This window comes from Pseudophryne corroboree, chromosome 6 (assembly GCF_028390025.1).
Source record: "Pseudophryne corroboree isolate aPseCor3 chromosome 6, aPseCor3.hap2, whole genome shotgun sequence".
Lineage (NCBI taxonomy): Eukaryota > Metazoa > Chordata > Amphibia > Anura > Myobatrachidae > Pseudophryne > Pseudophryne corroboree.
In genome coordinates, this window is record NC_086449.1 from 726,829,353 (window position 1) to 726,847,877 (window position 18,525).

Here is an 18,525-nt window from a genome sequence, read left to right on the forward strand (position 1 = left end):
TTAAATACATCCATATAGCCTCAGGGGCTATATGTGATGTATTTTTAGCCAGCATAGGTACTTTCATTGCTGCCCAGGGCGCCCCCCCAAGCGCCCTGCACCCTCAGTGACCGTTGGTGTGAAGTGTGCTGAGAGCAATGGCGCACAGCTGCAGTGCTGTGCGCTACCTCATGAAGACTGAGAAGTCTTCAGCCGCCGATTTCTGGACCTCTTCTCTCTTCAGCATCTGCAAGGGGGTCGGCGGCGCGGCTCCGGTGACCCATCGAGGCTGTACCTGTGATCGTCCCTCTGGAGCTAGTGTCCAGTAGCCTAAGAAGCCAATCCATCCTGCACGCAGGTGAGTTCACTTCTTCTCCCCTAAGTCCCTCGTTGCAGTGAGCCTGTTGCCAGCAGGACTCACTGAAAATAAAAAACCTAACAAAACTTTTACTCTAAGCAGCTCTTTAGGAGAGCCACCTAGATTGCACCCTTCTCGGCCAGGCACAAAAACCTAACTGAGGCTTGGAGGAGGGTCATAGGGGGAGGAGCCAGTGCACACCACCTGATCCTAAAGCTTTTACTTTTGTGCCCTGTCTCCTGCGGAGCCGCTATTCCCCATGGTCCTGACGGAGTCCCCAGCATCCACTTAGGACGTCAGAGAAATAGGATTTTAATTACCTACCGGTAAATCATTTTCTCGTAGTCCGTAGAGGATGCTGGGCACATTAGTACCATGGGGTATAGATGGGTCCACTAGGAGCCACTGGCACTGTAAGAGTTTGAGAGTGAGGGCTGTCTCCTCCCTCTATGCCCCTCCTACCAGACTGTGCCAGACGAGACGGAGATCTTCGAGAGAAGGATTTTACACAGATAGTGGCGAGATTCACACCAGCTCACACACAAGGCAAACCAAGCAAACTAGCTTGAAACATCAGAAACGGCTGAACAAAATAACTTACCAAGTAATAAAAAAGTACTTAACCAAGAACTAAGCAGGACTGAACCAAGTAACCACTGCAGGATCATGAAGCGCTGGGCGGGCGCCCAGCATCCTCTACGGACTACGAGAAAAGGATTTACTGGTAGGTAATTTAAATCATATTTTCTCTTACGTCCTAGAGGATTCTGGGGTTCACATTAGTACCATGGGGATGTACCAAAGCTCCCAGAACGGGAGGGAAAGCTTGGAGGCTCCTGCAGAACTGATCGACCAAACTTCAGGTCCTCAGAGGCCAAAGTATCGAACTTGTAAAACTTTGTAACTGTGTTCGACCCAGACCAAGTAGCCGCTCGGCAAAGCTGTAAAGCCAAGACACCCCGGGCAGCCGTCCAGGAAGAACCCACCTTACGAGTGGAGTGGGCCTAAACATACGTAGGACACAGCAATCCTGCCGTAGAATACGCATGCTGGATAGTGAACCTGATCCAGCAAGAGATTGTCTGATTAGAAGCAGGACACCCAAGTTTCTTGTGATCATACAGGACAAACAGAGTCTGATTTTCTGTGACGAGCAGTCCTCTTCACATAGATTTTCAAAGCCCTTACAACATCCAAGGACTTTTATTGAAATTGAGGAGTCAGTAGCAACTGGCACTACAATAGGTTGGTTGACATGAAATGCCGACACAACCTTCGGAAGAAACTGCGGATGTGTACAGAGCTTAGCTCTATCTTCATGGAAGATCAAGTAGGGGCTCTTACAAGACCAAGCCCCAGCTCTGACACACGCCTAGCAGAAGCTAAGGCCAACAAAGTGACAGCCTTCCATGTGAGAAACTTGACTTCAACCTCCAGTAGAGGCTCGAACCAATATGATTGGAGGAACTGTAACACCACGTCAAGATCCCAGGGCACCGTAGGTGGCACAAAGGGAGGCTGGATGTGTAGAACCCCTTTCAGAAAAGTCTGAACCTCAGGGAGGGAAGCCAATTGTTTCTGGAAGAAAATGGATAGGGACAAAATCTGGACCTTTACGGATCCCAACCTCAGGTCCATATCCACACCTGCTTGCAGGAAGAGGAGAAAACATCCCAGTTGAAACTCCACCATAGGAAACGTCTTGGACTCACACCAAGATACATATTTCTTCCAAATACGATGGTAATGTTTAGACGTAACTCCTTTCCTAGCCTGTATCAGAGTAGGAATAACCTTGCTAGGAATGCCCTTCCGAGCCAATATCTGGCGTTCAACCTCCATGCCATCAAACGTAGCCACGGTAAGTCTTGATAAGCGAACGGCCCCTGCTGCAATAAGTCCTCCCGAAGAGGAAGAGGCCTTGGCTCTTCCAGCAGTAGATCCAGAAGATCCACGTACCACGCCCTCCTTGGACAGTCCGGAGCAATGAGGATTGCCTGAACTCTTGTTCTCCTTACGAATTTTAGAACTCTTGGAATGAGTGGAAGTGGAGGAAACATGTACGCTGACTGGAACACACACGGAGTCACTGACTAGGGCGTCCACCGCCACGGCTTGCGGGACCCTCGACCTGGAACAATACAGCCGAAGCTTCTTGTTGAGACGAGAGGCCATCGTGTCTATTTGAGGTACACCCCAAAGATCTGTCACCTCCATGAACACCTCCGGATGGAGTCCCCACTCTCCTGGATGGAGATCGTGTCTGCTGAGGAAGTCCGCTTCCCAGTTGTCTACTCCCAGAATGAAGATTGCTGACAGCGCCAACGCGTGTTTTTCTGCCCAGAGGATGATTCTGGTTACCTCCTCTGACATTGCAGCTCTGCTCTTCGTTCCGCCCTGTCGGTTTATGTAAGCCACTATCGTTACATTGTCCGACTGTACTTGAATGGCTCGATCTCGCAGAAGATGAGCCGCTTGGAGAAGACCGTTGTAGATGGTTCTTAGTTCCAGAATGTTTATTGGTAGTCCAGCTTCCAGACTTGACCACCTTCCTTGGAAGGTCTCCCCCTGAGTGACTGCACCCCAGCACCGGAGACTTGCATCCATGGTTAGAAGGATCCAGTCCTGAGTCCCGAACCTGCGGCCCTCCAGAAGGTGAGGCAATTGTATCCACCAGAGGAGTGAAATCCTGGCCTTTAGCGACAGACGTATTCTCTGGTGCATGTGCAGATGAGATCCCGACCACTTGTCCAGGAGATCCAGTTGGAAGGGTCGAGCATGAAACCTCCTGTACTGCAGAGCTTCGTAAGAGGCTACCATCTTCCCCAGAAGTCGAATGCACTGATGAACAGACACCCGGGCTGGCTTCAGGACATCCCGGACCACTTCTTATATAGCCAACGCTTTCTACTCCGGGAGCAACACCCTCTGCACTTCCGTGTCGAGGATCATACCCAGAAAGGAAAACCTCCTGGTCAGCTCCAAATGTGATTTTGGAAGATTCAGGATCCAACCGTGGTCCCTGAGTAGGTGGGTCGTGAGAACAATGGACTGTAACAGCTTCTCCTTGGATGATGCCTTTATCAGCAGATCGTCCAGATACGAAATTATGTTCACCCCATGTCTGCGGAGGAGAACCATCATCTCCGCCATCACCTTGGTGAATACCCTCGGTGCTGTGGACAGGCCGACAGGCAGGGCCTGGAACTGAAAATGACTGTCTAACAGTGCAAATCGGAGAAAAGCTTGATGCGGCAGCCAAATCGGGATGTGGAGGTACGCATCCTTGATATCCAGGGATACCAGGAATTACCCCTCCTCCAGACCTGATATCACCACCCTTAGAGACTCCATTTTTAATTTGAACTCCCTCAGAAAGGGGTTTAGCGATTTCAAGTTCAAAATAGGCCTGTCCGAACCATCTGGTTTCGGCACCACGAAAAGGTTTGAATAGTAACCTTTGTTTTGTAAATGGGGTGGAACTGGTACAATGACCTGTGATTCCACCAACTTCTGGATGGCTTCCTGTAGGATATCGCTGTCCGCCAGCAAAGCTGACAAGCCTGATTTGAAGAATTGGTGAGGAGGGAGATCTTGAAACTCCATCCTGTATCCCTGGGACACAATATCTTGCACCTAGGGATCCAGGCCGGACGACAGCCAGACGTGACTGAAATGCCTGAGTCTCGGCCCCACCTCCAGGCAGCGCTGTCCACCGTCATGCGGAGGACTTTGGCGTACCTGAAGCAGGCTTCTATTCCTGGGAACCCGCTTCAGCAGGTTTCTTGGATTGTGGCCGACCTCCTCTAAAGAAGGTGTTGGACGGCTTGGCCATTCTTGTTTTAGTAGCCCGAAAAGGACTGTGTGGCAGCTGAAGAAAAAGGTTCTTATTAGCAGGTACAGCTGAGGGAAGAAAAGGTGACTTACCCGCTGTAGCCGTGGAAATCCACGCATCCAATGCTTCCCCAAAGAGAGCCTGACCTGTGTAGGGTAGGGTCCCCATACCTCTCCTGGATTCTGCGTCGGCAGACCACTGGCGCAGCCACAGTCCTCGACGACCTGAGACAGACATGGAAGACATCCCTGCAGCCATGGAACCAAGGTCTTTCATGGATTCCGCCACAAATCCTGCAGAATCCTGAATGTTATGTAAAAACAATTCAACGTCACTTTTATCCATTTTATCCAAATTCTCAAGTAACTTGCCTGACCACTTCACTATAGCTTTGGAAATCTATGCACAGGCAATAGTAGGACGTAGTATCGCCCCTGAAGCAGTGTATATGGATTTGAGCGTAGTGTCAATTTTGCGATCAGCCGGCTTTTTTAAGGTGGTAGATCCTGGAACAGGTAAAACCACCTTTCTTGAGAGTCTAGATACAGACGCGTCAACTATGGGTGGGTTTTCCCATTTTTTCCTATCCTCCTCACGGAAGGGGAAAGCAACCAGAATCCTCCTAGGGATCTGGAATTTTTTCTCTGGGTTTTCCCATGCTTTCTCAAATATAGCATTTAATTCTTTAGACGCAGGGAAGGTTAGCGAGGCTTTCTTATTGTCAGTGAAGTAAGCCTCCTCAACCTGCTCAGGTGTTGTATCAGCAATATTCAATATATCTCTAATAGCCTGTATCATCAACTGCACCCCTTTTGCAAGAGACGCCGCCCCCCACAGCACATCCCCCTCAGGAGCTCTGTGTCCTGTCAGCGGAGATAGTGGCTCAGACCCCGCAGGGCAGACACTACTCCCCCCTTAGTCCCATGAAGCAGGGAGGCTGTTGGCAGCAGCCTCCCTGTAAAATAAAAAAACTCTAAAAACAAAAAAAAAACTTTTACCAGAGAAGCTCTGGAGAGCTCCCCTAGCTGTGACCAGCTCCTCCAGGCACATTTTCAAAACTGAGTCTGGTAGGAGGGGCATAGAGGGAGGAGCCAGCCCACAGTCTCAAACTCTTAAAAAGCCACTGGCTCCTAGTGGACCAGTCTATACCCCATGGTACTAATGTGAACCCCAGCATCCTCTAAGACGTAAGAGAAAGAAAGTAACAGGCTTGAAATATGCTGGGCTTTTTAGGGTGTATAATGGTATGGTTTACCTACTTTAACCTTCCCTCCTACTTCCTCTGCTAAGTGCCTGGACCACTTAGCGGATTGCCTCATCACCTCTCCCTCTCGGTTTGCTCTCACGGGCAGCCACCTCTGCCCTATGTATCATAACTGTCCTCATCGTTTGTTCCAGTCATATCTTGAGAATGGTTTCTGGGTACTATGTGATTTGTTGCATCAATGAGGATGATTAAATGAAGTGCGATGTAGTAGTGTGCACATCAGTTGTACATATGGGGCAAATTCACTAAGCGGCAAGCCATCGATTCGTGTCACGGTTAAGCCTGAAATTTAAAACAGCAACATTATTAAAAGCCCCAAGGAGTTATTTGCTTTTTATCATGGTGGATGATTGATTTTAAACCTTTACATATGAAGATCTGAAATATATATCATACATAGAAATACTCATTTTTTTAAGTTTTGTTTAATTAATTAAAGAAGTGTGTTCCCTGTACTACTAGACTTTACTTAGACTAGATCATTTACTCTATGCACTACTCTGTGGAAGAAATTTCCTTTAACCACAAAAAAGGTCAGAACAAAGCCCAACAGTTTAGAACAAAGACAATTAAACTGCAGGCAATCACCATAGAGGAGATTCTATTGTCGCACTCCATAGGCAGTCTTGGGTCATTCTATTTATAGATTCTTTATTTGTCCCCACTTATTTCAAGTAACATACCTATATATAGAGTGGGCACCCATGCTGTTGGATACAAAAAGGGGAATTACTATTTATTTCTCACGTTGGTTCACAGCGTCATGGCAAGATGTTTAAAAGTCTACCACACTTGAATGTTGATCCAATATAAAAATGTTCTCCTGTAACATTCAGCAATATCAAGCCCCCATACCATGGATTCAAGTGGATCGACCACTTATTTGTGTTTTTATCATAAACTTTGCCTAGGTCAAAGGTGCCAAGAACATGAAAGGATTTTAAAACCTACAATAGCAAAACCATATGCAACTCTAAGCGGAAGATTTACTAAATAACAGATTTTCAAAGTACAGTTCAGAGCATAAGTCCTACAGAGGTCGACGTGATTGGCTAACAGTCTTCCTGTCAACACAATTTTTATTCACATTAATGAATTTAAACAAAAACACATGAACAATGATCTGTTTATACGTTAGCTGCAAGTAGTTGTATGTGTTGGGTTTTTTTTTGTAATTTGTAATGGAATCCTTCACACTATAGCTTTCCTTGTATACTTTATATATGAAGGCTTTCTTTTTTGTGAGGTATGTATGGAGAGAAACCATATTTATGTTTAACATAGTGGTCTAGTACCATCTATAGGCCAGAGATGGCCCCAAAAAAACAATTATACAGTGTTAGACTGATAGATGGTTTGACCACCCTTTGCCTTCAAAACAGCATCAATTCTTCTAGGTACACTTGCACAAAGTAAGGAATTTTGTAGGATTATAGACAGGTTTATGATTAACCAATCATACCAAACAGGTGATGATAATTATAATTTTCAAATGTAGGTTGTATTTAAATTATACGGATGCACGGCAAACCCCTCCCCCTCCCCTCCCAGCTCTCACAGGCTAGCAGAGTTCCAGAGGCACGGGCTCTCTTCTGTCTCCTCCACCCAGTGCTGTTGGGACAGGACTGTCCCTCCTTTCAGCATCCGACAGGTGCTGACAGTCCTAACAGCCACCACCCCCTTCATGCCCCAGGGAGAGGATTGGGGGCAACGGTGAGAGAATGACAGGGGGAGGGAGGAAGAGATGAGAGAGACTGACATTAGAGACCAAGAGAAGCTGAGGGAGACAGAGGGTGAGGGAGACAGAAATTACATGGTGGGGTGGGGGGCAGAAATGAGAGACAGGAAGACGGGGTAAGTGACAGATAAGAGATAAGGGGATTTGTGAGGGGCACAGGGATGGAAGATGGGGACAGATATACCGTATATACTCGAGTATAAGTCGACCCGAATATAAGCCGAGGCACCTAATTTTACCACAAAAACCTGGGAAAACTCATTGACTCGAGTATAAGCCTAGGGTGGGAAATGCAGCTCTAGCCGTACACAGCCCTCATACTGCCAGATATGCCCCACAGTGCCAGATATGCCCTCATGCTGCCAGATATGCCCCACAGTGCCAGATATGCCCTCATGCTGCCAGATATGCCCCACAGTGCAGATGTGCCCTCATGCTGCCAGATATGCCAGATGTGCCCTCATGCTGCCAGATATGCCCCAGTGCCAGATATGCCCTCATGCTGCCAGATATGCCCCACAGTGCCAGATGTGCCCTCATGCTGCCAGATATGTCAGATATGCACCACAGTGCCAGATGTGCCCTCATGCTGCCAGATATGCCTCACAGTGCCAGATGTGCCCTCATGCTGCCAGATATGCCCCACAGTGCCAGATGTGCCCTCATGCTGCCAGATATGTCAGATATGCCCCACAGTGCCAGATGTGCCCTCATGCTGCCAGATATGTCAGATATGCCCCACACTGCCAGATGTGCCCTCATGCTGCCAGATATGCCCCACAGTGCCAGATGTGCCCTCATGCTGCCAGATATGTCAGATATGCCCCACAGTGCCAGATGTGCCCTCATGCTGCCAGATATGCCCCACAGTGCCAGATGTGCCCTCATACTGCCAGATATGCCCCACAGTGCCAGATGTGCCCTCATGCTGCCAGATATGCCCCACAGTGCCAGATGTGCCCTCATGCTGCCAGATATGCCCCACAGTGCCAGATGTGCCCTCATGCTGCCAGATATGCCCCACAGTGCCAGATGTGCCCTCATGCTGCCAGATATGCCCCACAGTGCCAGATGTGCCCTCATGCTGCCAGATATGCCCCACAGTGCCAGATGTGCCCTCATGCTGCCAGATATGCCCCACAGTGCCAGATGTGCCCTCATGCTGCCAGATATGTCAAATATGCCCCACAGTGCCAGATGTGCCCTGATGCTGCCAGATATGCCCCACAGTGCCAGATGTGCCCTCATGCTGCCAGATAGGCCCCACAGTGCCAGGAAGGGTACTTACCCTCCATCACTCCCGCGTTGTCTTCTGAAGTAGGGACACGGAGGGCACAGCGCGCGGCTCTCCTGTGTCCCTCCTGCGTCTCCGGCGGCGTGTGTGTTAAATGAAGTGCCGGTTCGTGAGCCAATCAGAGCTCACGAACGGGCAGTTCATTTAACACACACACACGCCGCCGGAGACAGAGACGCAGGAGGGACACAGGAGAGCCGCGCGCTGTGCCCTCCGTGTCCCTCCTTCCACAGACTCGAGTATAAGCCGAGGGGACTTTTTCAGCACAAAAAAACGTGCTGAAAAAGTCGGCTTATACTCGAGTATATACGGTAATAGACAGGAAGATGGGGTGGACAGAGATGAGAAACAGGAGGGGGAATGAGTGGGACAGAGATGAAATGGGGGAAAAAAATGAGATGTATGAAGGATCCAGTGTAGTAGTAAGAAAACATTGCTGCAAGATAGAAGACTGGGATGACAATGAGTGAGAGAATAGCTGACTTGTCTCTCCTGTAGGATGCTCCTTATCCAGAATAAGTACAGTAAGTATTTGTTTTTTTTGTTAAATAAATAAAAACACCATGCAATTACATTGTATTATTTATTGATAGTGCAAATAAAATTTTAAAAATAATTCTTAAACAATATTAAAACTGATCTGCCTAATAGATAATTAACATATTTAATGTTTCACTTTCCTTAAATAATTAAACAATTCTGTCAATCATTTTTTTTTCCGTATATGTAATACTTCGGAAAATGTCAGAGCGTTACCTTTTGAGGCCTAACGTTTAAGACAATGGATCTGAATGATCGCTGTATAAAGACTGCTATGTAAAACATTAACTCTTTAAACTTCACTTTTACCTCCTACAATGCTAGAAAAGTGGTCTTGGTGACATCCATTTTGCTCCTAGTGTATTCCCAGCCTAGATAATCTAGCTATACTAGTGGACGTATCCAGTCTTTTCTTTTTTTTAGTCCAGTGCAAAATCCAAGAACCAATGCTATTTCCCCATGTGAGTCCTCTTTAATTTATGAAGAAGGCTGTCCCTTTCCATGTGAGATTCAGCTAGAGCCATCTTGGTTTTGGCCAATTCTTGCTTAAGACATTCATTCTCTTCAAGAAGCTGGGAAAAAATAAACAAAAATTATATATTTTTTAAATCCTATAATCTATGCCCAATCAGTTTGGGAGGTGGACTGCAATAAACCAATCCGAAGGGAAGCATGCATTTGTACCAGCAACAGATGGATACTGAAGGTGTGTAATTGTTTCCGCATGGGTCTGCATTTATTCGCAGCTGCAGGAATATGCCCTCACTTTACATGGCCTACATTACATGGACCCTTCCCTCCCCCATCCTACTTCTCCAGTATATAATTTTATATTATTATCTCTCTACAAATAAAATCTGTCTGGGCTATGGCAGGACGGCTACCGGCCAAGCACATTATTTGCACTAGGAATGATACATAATTTTAAAAAATGTACTCTTGTGTTTGTCACACTTTATCTTTTCATAGTAGATTTCACCTTAATAGAAGTAGCAATCAGTAGTATCTGTCCTAGATAAAAGTATCATAGTGTATATATATTTCTATTATATAATTACACAGTATATACTGCTATACATTGGGTTGCTTTTGTGGCGGCTGGAAAAAAAAAGTATGTAAAATATTTCAACACTAACTACTGATTAATCTAGAATTTGCCAAAGAGCGCCAATCTCCTCTCAGACAGAAGAGGTGAACAGGGGTTCCAAATCAGATCTCATGATTAATGCTTGCACTTCAAAGACATAAGTGATTAAGTGTTAATTAATTTGGACAAAGACTTCATGCGCAGACAAACTATTTTTCAAGAAAACCCTCAATTCTTGCCTTAGACTTCTGCACGATATACAAATATATACAGAATGCTAACAGTATTTAGCATTTATTCTGTATTTTAGTATTTAGCTAAATGTATCCTTTTATCATGATATCCTAAAGCCTGGTGTAACTTTGCAGTTTTGACAGCTACTTTTAATACTGAACTCTTTGTAATATATGGAAATATATACATGAAACTTATATCTTAATACTTTGTTCATTAGCCTGATGTGCCTTGTATTACTGGTCGACATATCTGCGCAAAAGTGTACTTTATGGTGCATGGTGCAGTTCCATTAAGTTCAAGCTTTTCTCTTATGGACTAGCAACACTGACCTAGTGCAGTGATTCTCAAACTCGGACCTCAAGGCACCTTAACAGTCCAGGTCTTAAAGATACCCATGCTTAAGCACAGATGATCTAATTAGTACCTTGGACAGTTTGATTATACCATCTGAACTCAAGCATGGATATCTTTCAAACCTGGACATGTAAAGATGCCTTGAAGATGGAGTTTGAGAACCACTAACCTACAGGAAAAGTAAAAGAAAACCCTAGTGAGCCAATAATAGTGGTAAAATAAAAACAACTTTCCAAGCCCCTTAGATGGTATTTCCTTTCATATTCATTTTCACCTTCTCAGCCACCCAATTTGTCAAAGATCTGAGTGTCTTTCAGGTTTATAATTTCCAGAGTACCTTATGGTTCTAGCTGTATATTCCATATGGCTCTAGCGTGATCATTATTAAGACTATATACTCAATGCTGTGTCCACCCCAGCTCCTTACAACAGTTTAGCAACGCAATCCTTAATAAGCCGAACCCTAGCAACCAGGAGACAGCAGAGTTATCGGCATTCATAGTCCCAGTGACAGATTACCATCTCTCTCCATATACTCTCCTGCCACCGCTACCCCACTGGTCTTACAGAAGCTTATAGGTATAGCTGTTTGTCAAGGGAAGGAGTGTAATCAATGTGCCTACCGATATATTATTTTACGGCCTCTTAAGTGTACGTCAGTAGTTGATGTGCAGTGCGCTATTGAAAGGGTTACTAGCCTACCAATGGCTGACTGTTCGTTGTGAATTGATATGGCTGTTATTCCATGAATTGTTTTCTCTCACAAAATGGCTGCCTTCATTGTGTACATAACAAATTCAGTTTATCACCACCTAACTCCTTCTTAGGTTAGCATCCATTTCATTCTGGATTCATCACAATTTTAGAGCAAGTGTGAAGCTTAACCTTTAACATACACAATAATAATAATATGAAGGAGAAGAAGAAGATGAAGATATACAAAATTCAGCTTTCCAGGTCTCCAGTACCTAGGAAACAAATTTCAACATACAGTACTGTATATTTTTTCAACAACGTGGCAGAGTTGCCGTACCTGTTCTTTACTGACCACCTGCGTTTTCAGACTGTGGTGTCTAATCACATTCGATTCGGTGGGCACAGGGTCTTCAAAAAGTGTCTGTGTGCATTTTGTAGTGTTGCTTTTGTGCTGTATACTTTTAGTGTCGTCACAGTTTTTATAAATAACATCATTTAATTCTTTGTGATTCCGGCTGGTGTCGTGGCTGGAGTCTGGATAACCTTTATAGATATATAAAAAAAGTTTATTATTAGAATATTAGGAAAAATGGTCAGCCACAGATTAGCAGTCTACCAGTCTAGGGGCCAGATTCAGACCTGATCACTGCTGTGCGTTTTCGCACAGCAGGCGATTATCGAACAACTGCGCATGTGTATGCATCGCAATGTGCACACGTGTCGCCAAACAGCACAGCTGTTCGCAAGGTGATTGACAGAAAGAGAACGTTTGTGGGTGGTAACTGGCCGTTTACAGGGAGTGTCTGGAAAAACGCAGGCGTTACCAAGCGTTTTCAGGGCAAGTGTGTGATGTCAGCTCTGGACCCAATCAGCACGATTTCTTCGTACTGGAGGAGTAAGTATTGAGCTACGCATAGACTGCACAGAATGGGAAAAACATTTGATGGCGAGTGTGATGCGAACGATTTTGCAGCTATCTGCTGACTGAGGTGAATTTTCACACAGCGTACACAAGCAATTGCACAAGGCAAATTTTCACTCCCCCTGGGTGGTGACTATCTGATCGGAGGACAGTGTAATTTGCAGCGCAGCGATCAGGTCTGAATTAGGCCCTACATCATTAATTGTATGCATTGCCACCACACGTTCCAGCAGACGGAGAAAAACATTTTCCATACTTTAATACCATAGAATATACAACTTGATATCCCCCCTAATTATAGGTAAGTACCCGTTATTTGTGTACTACATTTTTTTAATTTAACTTTAATGTTACACATTTTCTTCATAACGGTCTTTTTATTTGTTTTTCTGATATTTCGCCAATAGATAAATCCCAAAAATTTTAAATATTTTTTTTAATGTATTGTTTTAATGTATTAGGAATATTTTTGATGGATTTGAGTCCATCCCATTACATAAACTACATTCTTTTCCAAATGTGACTTCTATAGATGGAATTCAGTAAAACGTCCCGGCACCTTAGTGGGATGTGCCACAGGCTGCTATTTGTGTGCCGCAGCCTATGGAAGTACAAGCAGAATCAGTCTACCACAGTGGAAGATTTAAATAGCCGCAAATTTCCATCAGGATCCTGTATGCTAATATTACAGGCGTTATTTGGGCTGGAAAACGTTCCTGGTTTTTTTAACAAAAAATGGGCACTTTTTTCTCTCCTGTTACTACATGCTATGTGCTCAGTCACTGTGTATCTTCCCTGTCAGAAGTTCCTGACTCCAAACAACACAGACACCAATGTTCCTGCATAGCTAAAGGGCCCTACATACTAGAAGGGGTGGTCTTCAGTTTGCCAGCTGTCGGGATCCCGGCGCACAGTATACCGGCGCCGGAATTCCGACACCCGGCATACGGACACTTATTCTCCCACTTGGGGTTCCACGACCCCCCTGGAGGGAGAATAGATAGCGTGGTAGCGTGCCACCATGCCCGCATGGGGCTCATTTGCGCTCTCCCAGCTGTCGGTATGCCGGCAGTCCGGATGCCGGCGCCAGGAGCCAGGCCGCCGGCATACCCTACTACACCCCACTAGAAGACATGACCAATGTGAAAGATGAACAATGTGGAAGATGAGGAATTTCGCTTGAACTTCCTAGAGCCCTGACAAACTAAATTGAGTGTACACACTAAGCAATTTTTCAAACAAATTGAAAGACATCTTTGGCATTGGAACCTTATTTACATATTTTAATATTCATACCTTATTAAAGGGGCTACGGGCCCTGAAACGTTGGTTTCATGTGACGCTTTTTAAAAAAATACATTACAGCACACACATTATATATATATATATATATATATATATATATATATATATATATATATATATATATATATATATATATATATATATATATACCTTGACAAAGGGGCATGCGAGTCCCGAAACGTTGGGATTCTATGGTGTGATTTTGATTACACGCTTCTGCTTATTTAAGACGCTGAGTGCCGCTTCTTTCCTCCAGCTGTTTAACCATTGTTTGTTAGAGGGCACCGGTGCAAACTTGAAGCTTATTAGGAGTGCCGATCCATACAATCATTATATATATATATATATATCTATCTATCTATCTATGCTGGTGACTATGTTGCAGAATGGATATGAGAGACTATGTTAATATCATTTGACCGGGCACCTGCCTATTACGTCTGAGAGTGTCAGTGCGGCTTTCCGGATTTACCTCTGTGTCTGCCTACATATTAAGATATTGGAGCTGCACCACTATTGGATTTTTTTATCTTTTATGGACATTTTATTTATTTTTCCATCATTGGTGGTGGTTGTTTGGGTGTGTTATTGTGCTTCCACTTGATTTACGATGGAAAACGATATTGGTGACCTCACGGGCACCAAAAGATTCTTGGATAAAGATGTCAGTCGCATTTTGTTTAATACCACAGATCAGCTTGCTTTTGATGTAGATTCACCAGCTGAGGTTAACAGCGATTTGCTTAAATTACGCAAACGGTTAATTGAATTAGAATTACACGGTTTAACACTCGCCCAATATCACAAGGAGAGCCTCATACCAAGGGGTCTGAGGATTAAAAATCAACCTACCATTGGGCGTAATAGCAAAGAATTTTGTAGACAGTGGTGTCAAATACTCAATCAATGTAGCTTTGATCTGATGGTTTTAATTGTGCAGCAGGTAAATACTGACATTGATAATGTGAAGAAAGAAATAACATTATGTGAATCCCAAGGTCTCCCCATTTTGAAGGCTGACAGTACGGTGGACTGGTTGGCACAGCTTGATGAGCATCTGGTCTCATTTGTTGGTATTCAAGAAGACCAAGTATAAAAAAGTTAAAGATGATTATAAAGAATTCAGGGTGTATCCCTGGATTTTTACATCATCAAATCGTAGACAATGGAGAACAGGACATGGGGTACAGGAGGAGGAATGATTTGCACTTTACTGATTTGGATTCTCAGACATCACATAGTGATTCAGATGCTTCCACTCAGGGCAAAAACTCTGCGTCTTTTTTAGGCGAGAGAGCGAACACCAGGAGTTTTGTGAGGCGAAACAGAAATACAAAAAACCCTGTAGACGACGAGGGCAGAGACACAAAAGCCAAAGGAAAAAATCAGAAAGGAGGCAGGAGGTAGCGGTACTGAACTTGTCCACTTATTCCCCCACTGATTTGGAGATGTCTGTTTTAGCCAAGGGATTAACTCATGTACAAACATATCGTCAAAACAAGTTCAACTGTGAGATAGAGCTGTTCAAATTTCAGAGACGGTTAAGGCTTAAAGATTTTTTCTTCAAGAAAGGTGAGGGGGAACATTGTAGGCAGTTCAGGGGCAGAAGCACCTTTGATCCGCCGGCCTCAAACGCTTCGATTGAGACCTTTATGCGGCTGGTACGGGGTGAAACTTTGTCCTGTATACAGATTACTAGGTTACGTTTTTCTAATATGTCTAAACAGGAAATCCAGGCGGTGAAATATCTGCGGGAAAACCCTAGTATCATTATACGCCCCGCGGATAAAGGCGGGGCTATTGTGCTGCTAGATAGACAGGATTACATTGAGGAAGTGTTACGCCAGCTTTCTGATAGTGAATGTTATAAACATCTTTCTTTTGACCCAACAGAGCGGTTCAAGAGAGAGATTGATTCCATTATCCTCTTAGGCTTATCTAATAATTGGATTGACGAGCCCACTGTAGAGTTTTTGAAACAGGAGTTCCCCATTATTCCATTGATATACATCTTGCCAAAAGTGCATAAAAAACACTAATCAAGCCTCCTGGCAGGCCCATAATCCTCTCGAGGATCATTGGGTCAGCCTATCTCGCAGTTTATTGATTATTATCTGCAATCGGTGGTTCAGTCTACACCCTATTATATCAAGGATACCACAGACTTTTTGTGCAAGCTGAAAACCATGGTCCACTGGAGCCCGGATGCATTCTGGTGACATCAGATGTCACCAGTTTGTATACAAATATTGGGCATACTGAAGGGATAGCAGCTGTCAGAGAAATTGTTGGCCACAGTCTGCATTATGGAGGTCCCCCGTTGGAATTTCTACTATTGTTAATGGAAGTGGTTCTTCATAAGAATTACTTCTTATTTAATAATTCATTTTATTTACAACTTAAAGGGACAGCGATGGGGTCTAACATGGCTCCATCTTATGCAAACTTATTTATGTATCAATATGAGCAACTGCACATAATGGGTGATCAAAACTTTTCTAAATACATTACATTTTCTGTGCGTTTTATCGACGATCTCTTCATGATGTGGACTGGGGGTCAACAGTTACTAGGTGAATTTATTGATAAATTAAATGGGTTGCCAGGGTCTATCAGATTCACTAGTACCAGTAGTGAAGTTGAAATAAACTTCTTAGATGTTCTAGTACGAATACAAGAGGGGACATTGTCCACTGGCATCTATAGGAAACCCACTGACAAGAACTCTCTTTTGCTTGCCTCAAGTTTCCACCCGGTGGCATTTAAGAAGGGATTACCTTATTCCCAACTAATTCGTGCAGCAAGAATTACCTCGGAAAGAGATTCATTGCCGGAGGTCTTGCAACAGATGGGCAATAACTTTATTGAGAGAGGCTATGGAGTGGAAGAAGTTAAAGGAGCCATTAGCCGTTGTTTGCAACTTCCGCGGGAAGTTATTAAAACCTCGAGAAAGATCAGATACTGATCGGTTAGTCTTTGCGAGTACGTATTCAATTTCCTCTGGCAAGGTACGTCAATCAATTTTGAAACACTGGCATATACTCCAGTCTGATCCAGTGATGAAACACTACTGCAAAGAGCCCCCGCTGTTTGGTTATCGGCGCAGCCATAATTTGAAAGATGAAGTGACTTTTTCCGACATTAGCCCCAGAGTGGGCAGGGGGAACAGGTGGTTGCAGCTTCAAAAAGGTGCCTTTAAGTGCCATGGCTGTGTTAATTGCAGCTTTATGATGATGGGAAAAACCTGCAGTCATCCAATTAAAGGAACAACTTATCCGTTACGCCATCGGATGTCGTGTGACACTAAATTTGTGACTTATATGATTGTTTGTCCCTGTTAGAAAATCTACATAGGGAAAACAATACGTATGCTTAAGGAGAGGATCGCTACGCACAGGTCATCAATTAAGGCATATCAGAAAATTGATGGGAACACACCACCAGTGGCGAGGCATTTTGTGGACTTTGGGCACAAATTGAGTGAGTTTATGTTTATGCCCATAGATCATGTGCCTCCCTTGAGAAGGGGAGGTGATAGGCACAAGCTTTTATTACAGCAGGAGTGCAGGTGGATATACATGTTGGATGCGATGACTCCAAGTGGACTTAACGAGGAATGTTCATTTGCCCCTTTTTTGTAACACTGGTACTGAGTGTATTCTGATGACCCTGAATGTGTTATATTCTCAACAATTTTTAGTATGATGACCCTGATGAGAGTATATTGTTAACAAGACTGGTTAACCTTGGGATAGGATTAATGATTATTGTATATAGTTTTTTCTTATGGATGTTGTGTAGGTTTGGGTGTCTATATTTCAATGCTTTTGGGATTGATGGGGTTACATACCCCATGGTAACATAGTGGGGAGATATTCTAATATTATTTTAGTTCCCAGTGGCATTGGTAGACGCCCACACCTGCACAATATATTGTGTATTTATATTTTTGTTTTGGTGTACACAATTGTGTGGATGATTAGTAATTATAGGTGATGCTGCACGCGATAACCAGATCGCGCACGGCCGCCCATTGGGCTCAGGATACTGCCGCCCTCCACTCGTGTCAACTTCCGGACTGTGGAACGCATGATGCGGCTCACGGACCCGAACTTCCGGTCATGTGACGCACCTTTGCGCGTGTCACGGACCCGACCTTCCGGATACGTAATTAGCCGGCATGCGTTTCAGCTACAGCGGCGGAGGTCACGAGAGAGGGATGTGGCAGTTCTTTGAAGTTTGGTGCGTGGACGTGTGAGGCACAGGTGTTGCAGGTAAGCATCATTAAGTGAGCTTAAATGGAGCTCACAAGGGAAGCAGGTTATGCACTTTATACAGGCACTTATTTGCACAAGGCACTTTGGCACTTTAGCTGACTGTTCCCCTGAAGATGGATACACCGAAAACGGCTGTTTGGGAGGTCACGTGTTGTCCGTGCTTTCATACGATGAGTATATGCTGAGCCTTGTATCAATTTAATATGCATTTGGAGTAAATAGCACTTTTTTGGAAAAAGCTGCAGTGTGCTGGTTCTATCTATGCTGGTGACTATGTTGCAGGATGGATATGAGAGACTATATATATATATATACATATATATATATATATATATATACATATATATATATATATATATATATATATATATATATATATATATATATACACACACACACACACACACACACACACACATATATATATACATACATACATACATATATACATACATAGAGGCAGCACTCATGGCGTCTAGTCAATGATCACCTGGACCCCAGTATGTGGATCAGGGGTCCGTGAGTGTCACCTCTCTACAGTATATATGGTGTTTGACCCATGGGAGCCGAATATGTATGTATGTATGTATGTATGTATGTATGTAATGTGATGATTTGAATACACACCTGTTTGCT

General features: G+C 44.2%; 2 protein-coding genes across 2 annotated transcripts in view; one reads left to right on the top strand and one right to left on the bottom strand.

Annotated features, from left to right (window-relative positions):
- LOC134933318 (putative uncharacterized protein DDB_G0290521) overlaps nt 1-18,525 on the top strand; it is a 147,450-nt gene that overhangs the window by 54,179 nt on the left and 74,746 nt on the right. The window lies entirely within an intron of this gene.
- Nucleotides 9,041-18,525, bottom strand: part of BLTP3B (bridge-like lipid transfer protein family member 3B) — a 207,656-nt gene continuing 198,171 nt past the window's right edge. The window contains exons 20-21 of the mRNA XM_063928423.1: nt 11,723-11,928; nt 9,041-9,583 (exon numbers count right to left, since the gene is read on the bottom strand). Coding sequence (XP_063784493.1) covers nt 9,461-9,583; nt 11,723-11,928 — 329 coding nt within the window. The 3' untranslated portion in view covers nt 9,041-9,460. The remainder of the gene's footprint in view (nt 9,584-11,722; nt 11,929-18,525) is intronic.